This window comes from Ammospiza nelsoni, chromosome 8 (assembly GCF_027579445.1).
Source record: "Ammospiza nelsoni isolate bAmmNel1 chromosome 8, bAmmNel1.pri, whole genome shotgun sequence".
NCBI lineage: Eukaryota > Metazoa > Chordata > Aves > Passeriformes > Passerellidae > Ammospiza > Ammospiza nelsoni.
In genome coordinates, this window is record NC_080640.1 from 13,761,695 (window position 1) to 13,779,860 (window position 18,166).

Sequence of the window (18,166 nt, forward strand, 5' to 3'; positions counted from 1 at the left end):
TATTCCTGTAAGTGACCTGAGCTGAGTACACTGGCTATGCTTCTTAACAAGAAGGGAACACAGCTTCGGACACCTGTGTTTAGAGCCTCAAACCAAGTGGACAAGCATGCTGAGTGGACACAGAGCCATGTGACAGGCTTCATGTGAAAACTGGTATATAGCACGTTGATTCTTGAACAATTTTCTCTCCAAAGGATAATTCTAGCCAAAGGATGAAAAGTGACATCACAGATATCCTCCCTACTTTTTAAATTGAAATGACTGCATTTAAGTGAAAGAACCTCTTAGCTCTTTTGCTGCACAGCTGCTTTTAAAGACACTTTCCCTTATCAGCTTCTGTAGCCACTCTGTCTGCTAAGGAGCAGCAGTACACGCCTGCTCAGTTATTTGCTGCCCTCCCTCACGCCAGTCCTCTGTGAGAAGACTGTGGGCAGCCACCATCTCTCATTTTCTTCTACCAGGAAGGAGGTAATTCCTGCTACAGTTGCCCTTCACTCCCTCCTTCCCCTATTCCTATTCACACAGCAGACTTACCTTCTCTCCCTGTAAGTCTTGTTTCAAACAGACGTATATTCAGCCCCAGGTGAATTTGGATTCACACAAAGTTGGGGTTTTTTTTATTTACTGTCTCAGTGTTCTCTGTGTGGATCATGTGTAATGCAATGGGACCATGGAGGTAGGCCAAGAGAAAAGGGGGGAAAAAGAGTAGTATTATCCCCTGGGCAAGTCAGAATGTAGCACAGACTCTGCCAGGAGCATCAGAAGGCTGTGATGTGTTATTGCACAATGGAGCAGAAGAGAAAAGCCCTGAAACACTCATCAATGAGAGGTTGGATGGGTTGAGCACAGTACAGAGGCCTCTGTCACTGCATCTGCTGCACTTACAGGTCAAGGATCTTCTAATGGTGCATATAATGGCCCTCAAGAAAGGAGCAAGGCAGAAAGAGATGTGAGGGCTCCTCAGCTGCAGTATAACATCCATTAAAAAGATCCAGTGCTCTACTAAAATTCTCCAATTTTCTACCCTTCAACTTTCAGGGCACACGGGGAAGAACAGTGACTTTCCCATTCCCTCTAGAAGTTACCATTGAACCAACAGTGTATTCAGTGTCCTCCTTCCAGTGTCTCAAACTAGAATCCCCTTAGAAGGATCACAATCCCCTTAGAAGGGTCCCCACCCATCCACCACTGGAAGGCAGCTGATCGTGACATCCAGAAAACACTTGCATGCTGCAGAGAAGTCATCTGCCCACAAGTGCTTCAGCAGCACAGTAACCACCCTGCACCTCCTACAGCCATCCTGCTCATATGCAGATACTGGCAAGGCAAGGTCCACACTACTCACTGTAGCCAGATCCGGTTAAGGCCAAGTGCAACTAAGAACAGAGTGGATTAGATTCTCCATGAAGCAGCACTGGTCTTTCTGTGCTTCAGTTCTTCCAGCATACAAGAGAAAACAGGAGCATTCTGCCTGCAACAGCACTGGAAGTATAAACAGCAACACCACGAGCCCTGGCTGTACCTGGCCAGGTCAAAGCTCCACCTAAGCTTAGTGTGCTGTCTCTACATGGTCAACATCAACACTTGTTGAAAAACAATAGGCCAAACAATGCTTTCTAATATGTTCTTTCAGATTCCAAAATTCAGCATGATTCCCTTACACAAAGGAAATTACAGCACAGAATGTGAAAAAAGCAGATTCTCACAACATGCCAACACCATAACCACAGACCAGTCCACTCTCTTGTTACAGACTAGAAGTCACAAGGGCTAAGCTAGGATAACCGTACAGCCCACTGTGCAGCTATGAGAAGAGACCCCAGAACAGAGTAATCACTTCTAGAAAATGCTACACCTGAAATGCAATTCGGATTTAGGGAAGCAAAAGGCTCAAATATGACATTCTGAGATGACCTAAGTGTTAAGAGGGTGCAGATCTGGCCACATTCAGCTTTGGCAGGCACTCAGAAGAACAGTGATCAAAACAAACTCAGCAGGAGATGAGAATCTACAGATTGGGTTTGACAGGAAAGAACCTACACAGGTATTTTCCAGATAGAGTTGTAGGAATAGGAATCCTGTCAGAGAAATAGTTACATTGCTATTACAAACTAACACACCAGAACTCCCTGAGGCACAAACTACCCCAGCACTCTTGGACAAGTGAAGCAATTACTCAGGGACAGCACTTGCAGCTTCCTGTCAATCACCCACAGCATTAGAACACAAGACTCTTGCACCAACACTGCAGTCCCCTCTTGGGACCAGGGGAAGCAATAAAAGCTCTGTCAACATCATGAGTCAACATGCTCCAGCTCCTTCCCTGTGCTCTGATCAGGAGGGAGCATCCAGCTACTGTAGCCATCACCTGCCTGGGCACTCCTCTACCCTCCCTCTTCGCTGCCACAGGCACTGCCGAGTTGCTCCTCAGCCACCACAGCTACAAAAGGCAAAAAGCAGCTGGCAACTGGCAGGCTCCCCATCACCAGCACTCTACAGCTGCCCTCTCTTTTGCCCATGACTGGCTCTCAAGGGCCCATCCATGAAAGCAGGCTGTTTCCTTAATGAGAATCAACAGCTTGCCAGAGGGCTGGAGCACACGCTGGCACGAGCCATCGCTCCCAGGATTAGTTGAGCAGACTCCTTCACTTCCAAGCCTTTACTCTCTTTATATAGCCCCCATCCCTGGTACTCACTGTTCCCACCTAAATGGAGCCAACAGTGTGAAATTGCAAGCTTAATGGAAATGCTGATTGCTGATGCCAGAGCAACGCTGCTAGATGGCAATCCAGCAAGCAATATGAAATAACACAAATTTTCCAACTTCAGCTAAAGCTCAGATGAACAATATGCTTTTTTCTTACAAATAAATAATTCATTTGTTAAAAAAAACAAACAAACACACCCATAAGCTTCATCCCTCTTTAGAAGAAAGGGTAGTATTGAGCTCAGTTCTGTTTTGTCTGACAGTGTAGGTTCACACTGTTAAACAGTAGTCTTGGGAGTTAACATTGCACATTTTTGCCTCAGGTTTTAAAACAGAAAAGGTGGAGAATCTGGAGAAAGAAAGGAAATATTGTGTGAGAACATGGAAAGACTGCAAGGTAAGGAAGCCAGGAGTGATGCTGCTTGAACACAAAAAGGGGCATGGGATAAATTCTGAGTGCTGCATTCTGAGTGCTGCAATCCCTCCTTGCAGATAAAGAAACAGCTTTGACCAGCTGACTGTAACACTTCTATCATCAACGGGACCATTTCCCAGGAGAAATTATCACACTATCTCCACTAGGTCACTATGATCTGCAAACTGTTAATGATGCACAATCAAGTTCTCCAGCATTTGCTAGCTTTATTAAAAACACAACAGAGCAACATATCTGGATGAGATCTGCCAAGCTGAGGCAGGATGACCAAAACGTTGCCAGACTTTTACCCATGCAAATGACTAAATTCCATTTGTGCTTATCTGAGCAAGGCTATGTTGAGAAATTCCCACCCTCATCTCACCAGGTGATCAGTAACAGCCCCAAATCTGATATTCTACTTTTTCTGTTCACTAGCTATCAGGGTCAAACCCTTTACCATCAATATTAAAATAAGTTAACATAAAGTAAAAGTAAACTAGAATTAAGTAAAAGCAGATGCTTCCTTAAAATGACCCATGCAGGGAATTTAGAACATCCTCCTTTACAAGAAGCCATTGAGTTTCTGCATTTCTTACACTATCTTCTTTAAGAGTTTAACACCACGGCATTTCACTAAAGGCTGGAGTGTTCCCATGAAAATATTCTAGCTTTGGTTGAGGAGGTAATGTGGAAAGGTGAGCAGGACATTGTCCCACCAGCTGAGAATGACAGAAGAATACTACAAGCAGACATTTGCAGTCCTCCTTCTGACCTTCCCATCTTGCTGCCAGTAAGTGAGCTGTGTAAGATGGGACCGGGGTTTTCTTTGGGGTAACGTGGAGTTCTGCCACGAGTACAAATTAAATAAATTAATAACTATCAACCCACAACTCACCACAACTATAAACAAAAATTATTTTATAAAACCATCTTTCAATTTCAATCCTTTCCTGAATTCCTTCAGTATGATAGATATATCATACTATGAAATAGATAACAGGATTAACAATTGCATTCCTGAACCCAGCTTGGGCCGACACAGTACCACATATCACAAACACCAACACTCCTATAATAAAGCAAATAGAACCCCCTAAGGGCTGCAAACTCCCAGAATGTATTCCATGGCACACAAAGTTACAGCTTTTAGTTTGTGTGAGAAACTGAGCCATTTGCTAACTGGCCAAGCAGCTCTATGTTCTTCCAAACTCTCATGGCATCCAGTGACCAGGAACTTTGCCAGTGAACTCGACTGTGTGGTACACCAGTGTGTGAATCCTGCCTCCACAAGAGCTGCAAGATGATAAGCTTCCCTTGCCAGATAGCTGCTGCAGAAAGTGACAGTGACAGCTGGATTAGAGATGAAGGGAAGACACAACATCACCTGACTTCCAGTCTGTTCAGCAACATAAATCAGAGGGTTGAAGCAGACCTGATCCACAGTTGTAGAACCAGAAATTACATAGCTAACACACTCTCAGTAATCAACATTTCAGTCACAAAAATATTAAAACAAAGTGATTACACAATACCATCTTAAATATGCACTGCATAAGGGCAGTATTATATACACTGAAATTCGGGGGGGGGAACATTCTCCTCCACAAAAAATTGTTTCTTTAAAATCTTCCACACAGGAACCTTTCATGTTTTTATTATACACCCAAGAATTTTTGAATGCAGTACTATTCTTATTATAAATACAGAACCTGACAAAAAGATCTGAAGAGTGTACAAAAAGAAAAAACGTGCATTTTGTCTAGCAGCATTGTAGAAGTCTGCTTTGATAACCCTAAAATGAAAAGGAGAAAAATTAACTTCTTAATGGTGCTACATATTTGAAGTATCCTTATTTTAACAGTGCATTCTGCATCTACCAAATTAACTAAGCTACAAGATAAGGAACTACAGCCTTATGTTAAAACAATTTGAAAACTGATCTTCAACTCATCTTACTAATGGTAATACCCACTGTTAATCCTACTTTGCATTCAACTACCCCAATAAATAGCTATTTCATCATTATTATAATTCAGATTTTTTAGGCTCTACTCTTGCTATTAGAAGTCTTTATTAGTACTGCTTTTCTGTTTCTTTAAACATAGCTTTTGCTTAAAGCAAACCATAGCAACTGCAAAGAAGTTACCTGCACCCCCTAAGCTCAGCATGAATTGCTCAAGCATTGCTAATTTTGAAGGGGGAGGAGTTGAAGAAATTAGTTCTTTTTATATAAAAAGCTTAAATGACTCATGAAAACTCTTCTGGCATAGCTCATACATGCTTGACAACAACAACAACACATATAGCACGGTCCATCACTCAAGTGCTGTACAAACCAGCCCAAGAACATTGGGCATAACAGGCTGTTTCTGAGAGCAGTGAACTGGCTGTTCCCAAGTTTCCTAATTGGCTCTAGAAAGTACCTTACATGTGACATTCAATTAATCAGTGTTTTAAAAGAATAAGGTACCTGGCATAACAGTCCAGGAGATTTCCAGTTGGCCAAAATGTCTGCAAGCAAACAGGTCAACAGAGTCATATCCACTTAGAGCTTCTGACCTTGGCCAAATTTCCAGGCTAGTACGAGCAACAGTACGTGGTCAGTGGTGAAAAACCTGAAGATTTGCTTTAGCACTCAAAGGGAAGAGCTTCACACTAATCAGTGGTGGAACAGAAATGAACAGACTGCTGAAAAGGGCTACTAAAAAAGAACCAAGACCAAGAGACATTTCTCGATCTGAATGTCTGGTGTACCTAGTAACTGCCTTTGCCAATCATTCATAGGTTAATCAGATCTCACTATCCAGCCCTCTTTTTAAGATGTTCCAGAATTTAGCTCCACTAGTGATCTGATATTTATTTTCACACTGCTTTTAGCTAGAACAAGCTTCTACACACTACTCTTGCCACCCACAGATTTTTCTTTCTGTCAATCCTGTTTCCAGCTCTCAAATCCCTGCATCTTTCTCTGTCACCTAAACATTCTTGGTCATCTGGTGGGCACAGCCAAAGATTTATACTGCTTTGAGTACTATTCCTCTGGTCCCTTAATGTGAAAAAATTATTCTAATAGAGAAGCTCAGGCTGGATCACATCCAAACACTGTAACAATATTGTTCTTCTTTAAGCTCAGATGTTGCAGAAGAAAGTTCAACAGAAATAAGATCATATGGAAACAATGTGCCAAACAATGGCATATCCAAAAAAGCATAAAGTATTACAGACTGCATAAACAGCATGATACGTGTCCTGAGAGATGCCAAAGCACCTGGCTCCACTGCTTTTCCCTGCCATCACTGCAAATTAAAATCAAACACTAAATGCAGCAACCCTCCAAGTGCTGCTGGCCTTCCATACTGAAGACAAAGCATCCACAAAGGAAGAGCATCAATCCATCAGATGACACCCAAGTGGCTTTCCTTAATTAGAGATTAGCTAACATTAGATTTGGCAAGTGAACAGAAGGCTCCATACACTGCTACTGCTTCCACCTCCAGCCTTTATCTCAGTTCCTCCGCACCCGATACCGACTCCCTGCCCCCAGTATTCTCTTTGTCTTCTTCTCCCACTCAATTTTCTGCCTGAAAAAACTCTCCTCCTTTTATGTGCCAGGTATAACTCTCTCCCTTTCTTTCAATACTTCCTTACACAAATTCCCTCCAGCTTCTTTGTTCCACTCAGCTCTGCTGGGGGGCCTCCACTGCTATTATCCACACTACACCACAGGGGCATTGCTAAAGTCATCACAGACTTTGTCATTCCAGAAGACAAGTGTGGGCTTGAAGACCTTCTGTGAAGCACACCTGATGGGGCAACCAGGTATCTCAGACCTTACAGTGAATAGCTGCTCCCTTTTGGCTGTTCATCCAGCAGTGATAACTAACTCTTTGATCCAAAACAAAAGCCTGATGGTCATATGAAGGACAGAAATTATTTCAGAAGTCTTGTGCTCTGGTTTGGAATTGTCTGTCACATAGATTCAAGACCACAGAAAGAGGCATTCTTTCACATCAAAGGCAGCGGCATTCTGGGTAATCAAAGAGACCCCTTGACAGGGTCAGAGTTAAGTATGAAACAGATCTCAAGACAGGGCTGGCAATTAGCATTTATTCTGCAACTTATGTAGCATTCTAGAAGCACACCTGGAGCAGCCCTGCCCTTTTACAGGTGTATGCACCATTTCACCCAGGGTCTTCCAGCCTGTATAAACCACTTATGCAGCTACAGAAGAATCTCTGTTCACCTCAACATCCTATTAAAAAAATAATAATTTTGAAACATTCTACAGTAGTTTACTCTCAGAAGAGGATCACCTAAAATACACAAAAATCTATCATAAGCATGGAGCTCTTCAGCTACATCGGGTGTGTCAATGTTTCAGCTCCTTCACAGAAACCTGACCACTCCAAGTGTTTTTAGATTACTGCTTTGCTTTCAAAGCATGTGCAGTACTTAATACTTCTGAGGTACTTTATGTTTCCAAAGGTCTATATAAACACCAGGTAATTAGAGACAGCTAACAAGAATATCCCAAGATGCTGAATCTCAATGTGTAGTGAGTATGTTAATTTTTTCTCCTTCCCTAAAATAGGGAAAGTTAAGGATTTAAAGATGCCAACGAGTGCTCCCTGAACTGTGGAACGATACTTTCAAGCAAAAGGTGCTATATTTCAAACTTCCACTCTGCCAGTATGTAGAAAAGCAGAAAATTCCATCCTGGCCAAATGGAAATGGCTCTGGTTCACTGTAACTGCTGAGAAGATATCACACACATTGCCAGATGCAATTTCCATTCACAACAGACATCCACATTCTACACACTCATCTCCTGAACTGGCACTACACTACAGCCATGCCTCTAGGGGCTCTGTTCTGAGGAAAACAACTGAAAAGGAACTGCTAATCCCTTAATTAGTGGCACCCACTTCACCTTCTGCAGGAATAATTTAGAAAGTCTGAATGGGCCACATGTCACATAAGGTGAAAATTCAGTAACTGAAAATTACTCAGGTTGTTGGTTCATTTCTCAGTACCTACATCTCAGCTGGGCAAAGCTACAGAAGGGAAGTAGTCAGTGTCAATTGAGAAGAGCCTCACAAACCACTGATCACTGCCTCTTTCAAAAGCCATCCTCTCAAATTTCTGATGAGAGTTGCATTACACCAGGCAAGTCGCTGATCCTAGGTCTCAAGCACAGCTCCAGGAATACACAATTAGGGCCATGTTCCCTTGAATTTTCATAAAGCTCTTGTTTAAGCCACAACAGCAAGGGGATTAACTGTACTTCCCTGGCTGAGCTACTTCACTGGCTACATAAGAACTGAAGCACAAACCATATCCACCAAAGATGCCTGTTAGGTCTCATCATCCATTCTGCTACTCCCCTCCCCAGACCTCCCACACAATGACTGCCTCACATAAGAGTCCTACAAAGCTGTCGACTAGATTATGTCAGACTCCACAATACTTATTTATCCATCTTGGAATGCAAGTGGCATGAACCAGACTATCTACCATCAACTCAAAGGTCAGAGTTAAAAGCCTCTCTTCCCTCACATTGACATTTCAAGGCTGTTCTCTTTAGGAGCTGCATAACTATTCTATGCGCGAGCATCTCTTGCAGTAAAAGGAAAAGCAAGGTCCATCTCCCTTTACCCAAGAGCCTACCTCCTTTCTACTCACAAATATCTGAGAGAGAAATACTACTCCATAAAACATTACTCCATTTTCTCCAATAGGTAAAGAGAGACCCAGGTAATGGAACAGAAAAACAAAGACATTTGGATACCGTAGTGAGCATGGAAGACAAGGAAGTAAATTAGCTACCATTATGATAATGAACTGGCTTTCCAAAGAGGCAATTTGCATGCAGCAACTAAGAAGCAACATAAAGATGCTTTAACAGAACTGCTGCTTGTTTTTCAACCCAGCAGCAAGGGAACAAGCAGTCATGGCCACAGAACAACCATCACTGTGGGTTTTTCCCATTTGACTGTCTCTGCAGAGGCCAAGTACCTGACCAGAGCTCCCTCCAAGTGTAATGAAGCCTCACTCTGCATTTCTTCTGGTAGCACAGCAGCTTGTGCACAATCTGAATGCACCGTCTGGAAAAGAGAGGGCAAAGGATTAATGACATTGTATCTCGCCACAATTCTACAGCAAGCCTGGAAATACCACTGAAATCAGCAGCAGGGCAATAGACAAATTCAAAGACTACCAGAGGAGGATGGGAGCTGTGACTTATGCCTCCTAAGGGGAATCAACACTCACAAAAGAAAGAATCTGACCAAATGAAAAAAGGGGCCTGTATGCCAGTTTACACTCAACAGGATAGGACTAACCACAAATGCATGTTTGCTGTTCAATAAATACTTTTCACCTTTTGCTACCCTAACCTAGGGGCCTCATAAACTCTACAGAATGAGTTACTTAACTTGCAGTGAGATACTGCAAGCTGCTGTAAAATTTGGACACAATGAAGTTTCTGTGTTTCTCTGGCCCCAGTGACGAGGCTAAAGGAAATTAGGGTGTCAGAAAAACTACAGAATTTTTAGTTTGACTGAGGTGTATGGTTTAATTACATTAAAAAATAAAAGAAATATATTTCTATCAAATTTTCCAGTCTCCTTAATTTAAGTATGAGCTTTGGAATGTTCATGCAACACACATGCAAGCTCTGGAATCCCCCCACATACAAGAAGTGCACTTGTCAAGTCTCCAAATCCTGTAGGTCTCTATAGCATCTAATGTTCATACAGACTACTAAGTGCACAAATATTCTTCACAAATAACATCCAAACTAAAAATACAGTACAGCGAGTAAATTCTCCAACACTATCATTATGGACAAGACAAAAATATATACATATTTGAATTGGTCAGGCCAAGCTATTTTTAGCTATTGACATAGAGAAAAAATAGAAGGAAGACTACAAAACAGAAACATCTCTTTCCCCCCAAATCCCTATTTCTCAAAAACACATTATCTCATTAAAACCCACATCTTCCTGAAAAGACACTGATGAAAGACACTGCACATCAGATAAACATGGAGAAATTAAATTCTAAAAATTTGCATGGAATTTATTCAAAATGAGGTGAAAAGTTCAAGACAAGGCTTTAAAACAAGGTTGTAGTAAAAAAATATGATGCAGAAGGTATGCATCATTCTTTTCAGACCCATAGATAATCCCAAAAATACAATAAGGCAAGAACTGAAATTAACTTTGAATAAAGGTAAAACTATTTATAATCACTGAGCATGACATGCTGCATTTCAAATTGGAATCTCATTAATTCAACCAAGAAAAGAAAGCAAACCAGCTAGGATAGACAGCTGTCTTCAGATCAGGAACAGCAACCCCTATGGGAGAAATCTCCTGTTTCTGATGTAACTGGTACTGGACAATGCCCAGCACCTTTTCACCTCTGTATCTGCTTGGCTGTAAGTCAAGTTATGAAGTTATCTGTCCTGGTGGGGTGTCTCTGGTTTTTAAAAGTTTCGTGCTGAGGATTCATAATACAAATAATGGACAAAAAGTACTCTTAGTCTAAGGAACCTGGATTTCTCTTTTAAGTATTAATATGCCCAGCCTTGTGCAGCTTCATATCGTCACCTCTTAAATGCACTGCAGAGAAGTATGACACTACTTGTGCATTCAGAACAGACCTGCTTTGTCTGCAATAACTGTGTCTACTATGGGATGGTTTCAGACAGGAGCAGAGTGAAAGGACTGCACAAACATGCCAAAACAAATGGATACAAATGTCCACTGATGGTTGCTACTGTTCATTATTTCTAATGTTATGGGATTTCTAGATGTGATGCTACTTTTGAGTCCAAGCATTTCACACCTTTCTTATGAAACTTCAGAGGATTACATCCATCTATAATTAGTTCTGCAATTGTCATAAAAAAAAGAAATTCTCACAAACTCAGTTGAACTGCAAAACCCTTGAAAAGGCACTGTAATTGCAAGGTTATTTGGGCAAAACCAGAATATGCTGAAAAGTTACCTTAAGGGAAAACATCCTGTCTTTATCTTTGCTCCAGAATATAGTTCACATCTTGGGGAAATTCAGCACTGTACAAACAGTCAGAGCAAAGCCAACAAACTGTCTAAATCCTACTTCTGCCCTCCAGGCTAAAGCAGTAGAAAGCATTGGAGAGGCCCCTGTGGGACACAGGGAGTGCTCAGGAGCAGCTCTGTCCTCTGGTCTCCTATTATCCATTGCTGAGTTTTACCCTTGCTGCCTAGCAGGCCATCTCAGCCTTAAACCTCCCTCCCTCCCTCTCCACACTGCCTTCCAGGCCTCGTGCCAGTCATCCTTGCTTTTTCAAAACTGTCTTTTCTGTTTCTAGACCAAGATTCATCTTCTGGGAAGTGGGGATTGCTGCAATGACTCCGTGTTACGAAACTTCTTTTAGACTGAAAAGCTCTTTGTGTTAGATCAAGTAGATTAGGGAAACAGTCTGAAATTGAATTGCTTTCAATTTTCTGGCACACAGAGGATTTTTGAAGTAGAAAAAGTTACTAGAAGAGTTCATGAAAAGCCATCCCACTCCCCACCAGCCACAAAGTGTTATTTCAGCCAGAAGATTGCTCTATGGGCAGGATTTTACCTAAATTCAAACTTCAAATGAAATCATGGTGAGTTACCCCACAGACACTTACACATAGAGATCCATAGGAAATTCTTTCATCATGTGTGTTACAATGAATTCCACCATCAAATCTGACAGAAAAAAAATTATAAAGTAAGTATTGAGCTGGCTACTGCTAGCTTTTAGTAGACTACAAGGAGGTCAAACTGCCCCACCTACCTATCTCTACCAGACAATAGTCCTTCTTAGATGAAAGGGATTTCACTTTTTTGTTTGTTTGTTCTAAAGAACAGTAGACATTTGCTAGAACTAGAAAAGAACCTACTGGAAACTAAGGGTACATACTGTAATTTGCTTTGAGGCACTGCTTCCCCATATGGTTTCCCCCACTATTAGTCAAATAAAGACTACACCATGACTTCTGATGTTTAGAATTGCTCTCATATTTCAAGCCCTGTCACTAATGGAAAATTCCATTAAGAAGCACATTTTAGAAATTTATTCAGAAACAATGCACAACCTAGATGCTACTTAAAGAGACATTGTAAATAACACCTATTTTTCCTAAAATAAATTCTGAAGCAAGTAAAGCTAGTTTGACCTCAACACAGGCTAAGCTTGTGCTTAAGACTAATTCAGGGAAAAAAGAAAAAAGTAGAATGTGTCTAACATTTAAGGGCCTCCAGTATGAATATAAGAGGCAAAGAGTATAGAAATACAATTGAGAGAAGCTAATCAATGACAACTGAATATGTATGGGGGTGTGTTCAACCCAACTTCAGCACAAAATATTCATACCAAGCCACAATTGTGAGCTGTAACCTCCTAGGGCAGTAAGAGCCCAGCAGTGTGACTCAAAAGTGACTAGGAACAGTGCAGGTGAGGAGTCTGTGGGATCTGAGAGCTCTACAAAGATTCTTCATTCAGCTGTTGTGTCTTGGCTTCAACAATCATGTTTCAAAATGCTGAAGATTAAGACTGCTTCTGTACCATGAGGCTGAACAGCCATTCAGGGATGCAGGCTCCATCCATTTCTGAACTCACATGTGCTTTTGGCCTCCACAGTAACGGGAGTCACAACTTAATCATGTGCTGCATGAAAAGCTTTCAACTACGCCTCCATATCCACAGGCAAAACCAATCCTAGCTACTAACATTCCTGTTGTTTTTTGGCTCAGAAAAGGCTCAATGCCCAGCAAACACGTTCACAAATATGTTTTTGTGAACCATAGGTCTGCCATCACCATATCATCTATAAAGTACTTGTCGTTGCTACCACACTCACCTAAACACTGAACTTATTAATCAACTGCCCTCCCTCTTACTAAAAACTCAGCTCAAATGGACCAAGCAGCGTCTGTAAAATTTTCTGTAAATGTATGGTAGGATTTATTGCTACAGAGCTGCAATCTTGGATTTGTCTGCAAGGTAGCCATGTACAAAGATGGGCATGGATTGCTGAAAACATCTTTAGTATGTAACTGTCCTTCTTTTAAGTCCATCCACTGCTCCATTTAATCCTCAAATCTCATATTTCTGTTGCCCAACAAGAGATGCTTCAGGAGCCACGAGCACCCAGGAGCTCTGCCAACACTCACCGAGCACTGCACACACCAGCGGGCGGCAGGGCAGGTTCTTGTCTGCTGCTTTCTTCCTGTGCCTCATCGGCTGCAAACACACCAAGGTGAAAAGAAGTCAGCACAAGCCTCAAGTGACAGTCTGTGTATAACTGTATTTTTCAAGCAAATAGTACGATCAGCACAGGCTTCCTTTTGTTTTTATATCCAACTGCCATCTTATACGTACTAATCCTGAAGACCATGGCTGGAACAAAATTGTGCCTGCTTTCCAGCATGCTGATACTGGGGATTTCTTTCTCTAGCTGTGTATCTGGGAGACAACTGTTCTACTGAGGAGAGGGACCCCAATACAAAAACAAATCACACAGAAATTCCTCCCTCTTGGTTAACATACTGATTTTTTTCTGACCCAGAAGTCTGACTGGCATTCTTAACAGTGTGTACAGTAGTCAATGGCTTTGGCATTCATTGAAACAGACCAGAAAGGCAAACTGGATAGCAAATCTGTTGTTAAGGGCTAATGACTAGCAATTCTTGCAGTATGGTCTCCATAAACTAAAATGTTTGTTTCTTTCTTGAACAGTGAGTGACTTCCAATTGCTGCTTCACTGTCAGATGAGGTGGAACTTTGTGCCAGTACCACAAAGACAGAATGGATCAAGTTAGGACAACTATTCAACTTACTTGTAAGTGCAGAGCTTCATGAGCCAGGTAAGGACACTTCCACCACAGGAAAAAGTTCTGGAAAAAACACCTTCCTCCCTGAAGGTGAATTACTCCACCCAGAATAAGCCAAATAAGAGCACTCAGTGTAACTCCAGCTGGCTATTATGTATCACATGAGGGCTAATGCTTGCTGGAGATTAAGGCAGAACGTTCTCTCTAGCACTGATTTCCTCAGAGACTTCGTAATACAAAGCTCCTCGCCAGCTAGACAGGCCTCTGAATTCACTGACAGGGCAAAGAGCTCTTTGTTCTTTGAAGAATGGAGACATTCTGAGAGCAACTTCCAAATCATTCTGCAGCTACTGCATTTCTGACAGTATTTCCACATGCCTTAGCAATGTAGGTTAGATGACTGTGACACAATTCTCAACATATACTTTTCATACATACTCAAATCCTCTGTGTTTGGATTCTAAAGAGAAAACAATCTGGACGAAGAGACTCACCATTCTGTGTAGGTTTACACGAAAATTCATGTTGTCATCATGAAGAAAAGCATTAGCATATTGATCCTATTGAAAAGGGCAAAAATAGGGAGGAGATATGAAAAGCCCAACACCCTACAGCTGGCTTTCAAATCACATGTGTTTCAGTGTCAAACTCCCAAGATACAACCAACCACCAAGCTATAAAGCTATCTGTCCATTTCTTCTTGTCCCACCCATGTTTCCAGTCACACAAAAGTAAACCCCTCCTGATCCCAATTCCACATTAGAAAAATAAATTGCTAACAAAACAAGCAGTAGTTCAGTCTAACTTTCTCCCCATTTGCTCATTTAAACTCTGGACTGTACACACCATGGTGTGACAAGTTTAACAAGTGCTCCAGGTATATAATATAAGAGGTGGGTCTCCAGCACCAGTTCTGTGACTGTGTGGATAAAGGTTTCTTCTGGCATTTTGATTCCAGAAGCTACTACAGCACTAGCAGATAGGTTTATGAGCTGGTCCATCCCTCAAGCAAATCTCATTGCAAGACCACCTCCAAATTAAAGAGACTTCTCCAGATAATGCACAGCCAGAATAGCTAATAAATATACCCTCTCTTTAATATCAGAACCAAAGAATGCCCTTGTTATGCAGGAACAGAATTTCTTATCTTACATTATCTATGCAGCCACCTGAAGAACAAGTGCCAAAACCATTTAATTGGAAAAATTTTAAATGTAGATGATTTGTTTTCAGGCTGCACCCTGAAGAAACATTATTACAGAATCCTTACAAGGGCTATCAACCTCACTGCTTTTTATTCTTTAAGGACGAAAGGTCTTTACTTGCAAGCAAGCAAAATGTAAATGCCACACAAACACAACCACCATTCAGGACATCAGTCAGCCATTAGAACATGGTCCCCATAAGACAGGGCCCCATTCAGCCAGGACTGCTGACAGAACTCTGTGATGCTGCTTTCTCACCCTACTACCACATTTGCTACTTGTCTTGCTTGTAGGGACCTACAAAAAACATTACTTACTTTCAGCTTGTATCCTTCTTTGGCAGAAGGGATATGGCACAGCCTATGGTTACCATGAACAGCTCAGAGCTGAAAGCCATTAGCACATTACTCATCTAAAAGCCACACCACAGGGTCACTCAAAAGCTAAGAGAGAAAATGCTTTGGGTTCACTCTTTTCTCTACTCATCCCCAGAATTTGGTCAACTCCAATAAGATAATCCCATTTTCAAGTTTCAAGTCAACTTTAACAGTCCTGCATTAAGTAAGTGTCTGAGGACCTCACCACTCAGCTCCTGCCCACAGGAGGCAGGGGCATAGAGCCCTGTAACACACCATCAGCTGAGCAGCTTCACAGCAGCAACCTACCTCTGCTATGCACGTGAGGATGATGAGGCACAGCTTGCCACTGTGCAGCCGGTGCTCATCTGCAAAGGAGAGAAAACAAATCCTCCATGAGCCACATAAGACTAGCAAGGCTGAAGAGCAAGACAGCTGTTGCAGCAAAATAAAAGCCCAGCTTGGAGATTCTTCATAGTCCTACTTCCTCCATAACAGCTCATAGTACTCACTCTCCAGCCTGGCCACTAAATCCCACCCACTTGTCACCAGCCAGCACCAACAGCAAAGATTCAGATTTGAACTTCCAACAGCATTGTAACAGTCCACAATTCTGTCACATTCAGTTTTACTTCCACAGATATTCTAAATACTGTCCTCCTGTCACAGCAGAGACACACTGTTCTCTCTCTTAGACAAGGTGGAAAGCAGAACACCACCTTTGCTGTAGGTTATGAAACAAGCAGCAAAGCTTGCACAGAGGCATAGCACTGTGTAGCAAAACAACTGCTGACATTATGCTCTAAGTTCCAAGCTTTAACCCCAACATTGCAAGGCATGACCTACTTTGCTCTTTGCAAAACCATGAAAGAAGGGACTCTGCAAAGACTTAGCATTTTAAGCCAAGAGTTTCACCCTGATCATGTTCCACAACTTCTTATTCATCTCACAACTTCAAACAGCTTTTGCCTTGAATGACAGCTGGAGCAAAACAGAGGGACTAAGGCAGAAGAATGAAATTTTTATTTGGATTATCTAAAACCCCTCTCAACTTTAACCCTGAATATAAAAAAACCCAAGATACATATAGTCATGGAGTAACACAGGATAGAAGAAATTTCTGGTTCAATCCTTGCTCAAAGCATGGTCAGGGAAGATCATGTTGTAGAAGGTACTGTCCAGTCAAGCACATTTAAAAATCTTCATTCTAAATAATAATGTGCTTGGACCACACACCTCCAAAACCCACAAAAATAAACCAACCATAAACAAAACACTCAAAACTAAATTCTGAGAAGGCTTCACATTGTACATTCCCAAGATTTCCAAAAGCTGCTCTAAAGCACAGGAGTACAAACATGCCATCCCAGACTTCTGCCTTAGAGTCAAACTCAAAGGAGAGGGATATCTGAAACAGTCAAACACACTTTCATATAAAGCAGAAGACAGCATCAGCCAAATTCCTTCTTTGCAGTTGACTTTGACAAACACTTTGCTAGCTGGTGTGTATCTGGTAATTATAAAAACAGATAGAATGGGCTTAGCTAGCTGTTCTGTCTAGTTTGACACCTGTTTTGTTTTCTTTTCTATGCTGCTCAGGGACTGATATTTACTAACAAGATGTGCCCTGAAGCATGCTGATTTCATCTTGCAGCACTAAGTAGGATGAAGAGGAATTTTGGAATGGAAGAGTTAAAAGCCTCTCCCATCTCCTTACCTCAGCTAAAACGTTTAAGTGTGAAGTTTTGTACTTCAGCAAGGAGGAGAAATGACCTAGAATAAAACTGATACACAGGAGTCTTGTTATTTTTATATTGTAAGGCTTCCCTGTATATTTCTGTAGGTGCTGCTACCACTTCTCTCTCTGGGGATGATGCTGTAAAGGCTCCTGTTCCACACCATGGACTCTGCCCTCTGTCAGTGTATTGTGAACATCAGACCATTTTCAGGAGCTGTGGGGCAGCTATGCAAGCAGTTACTTGCACACAGTTCACACTTTCACAGAACCCTTTATTAAAGCAACAAAGCAAACCACTTTCTACAGGGAGGCATAGCAGCACAAAACCTGTTTTGCAGATGAGAGAAAAGGACACAGAGGTTTTGTTTCTCCCAAGGCAGCTGCCACTGACTGACACAAGGGAGGGTAACAAGAGAAGGCTCTAGCAAACACAATCTATTAAATTATGCTCTCTGGGATAGGACCAAAACAACTGTCTAGTCCTGGATGTGAAAGAAACCAGTTTCCCCTGTAAGTGCTCCCACCTGTCTCAAGACACAAGGAGCAAATGAGAATTATTCATTCTTCTTGCTACACTGGTGTCACATAGAAGCACAGAATCATTTAGGTTAGAACAGATCTTTAAGATCATGGAGTCCCATCTTTAATCCAGCACTGCCAATCTCCCAGTAAACCACGTCCCTAACTGCCACATCTACATGTCTTTTAAATACCTTCAGGGATTGTGACTTGAGTACTTCCCTGGGCAGTCTGCTCCTTGCTTGATCTTATACAAGAAAAAAAAATAAGGCAGTGCTGTATCTATAATCAAAATAGAAGGACAGGAACATACCCACTAGAATTAATAAGTATTGGTTTGGAAGGCACACTTTTTAAATG

At 41.7% G+C, this 18,166-nt stretch overlaps 1 protein-coding gene across 3 annotated transcripts in view; it reads right to left on the bottom strand.

Annotated features, from left to right (window-relative positions):
* The window catches only part of ARMH3 (armadillo like helical domain containing 3), a 122,769-nt gene that overhangs the window by 74,792 nt on the left and 29,811 nt on the right, over positions 1–18,166 (bottom strand). For all 3 annotated transcript variants that reach the window (XM_059476934.1, XM_059476931.1, XM_059476932.1), the window contains exons 16-20: positions 15,859–15,917; positions 14,483–14,548; positions 13,329–13,398; positions 11,801–11,861; positions 9,141–9,229 (exon numbers count right to left, since the gene is read on the bottom strand). In XM_059476934.1, coding sequence (XP_059332917.1) covers positions 9,141–9,229; positions 11,801–11,861; positions 13,329–13,398; positions 14,483–14,548; positions 15,859–15,917 — 345 coding nt within the window. The remainder of the gene's footprint in view (positions 1–9,140; positions 9,230–11,800; positions 11,862–13,328; positions 13,399–14,482; positions 14,549–15,858; positions 15,918–18,166) is intronic.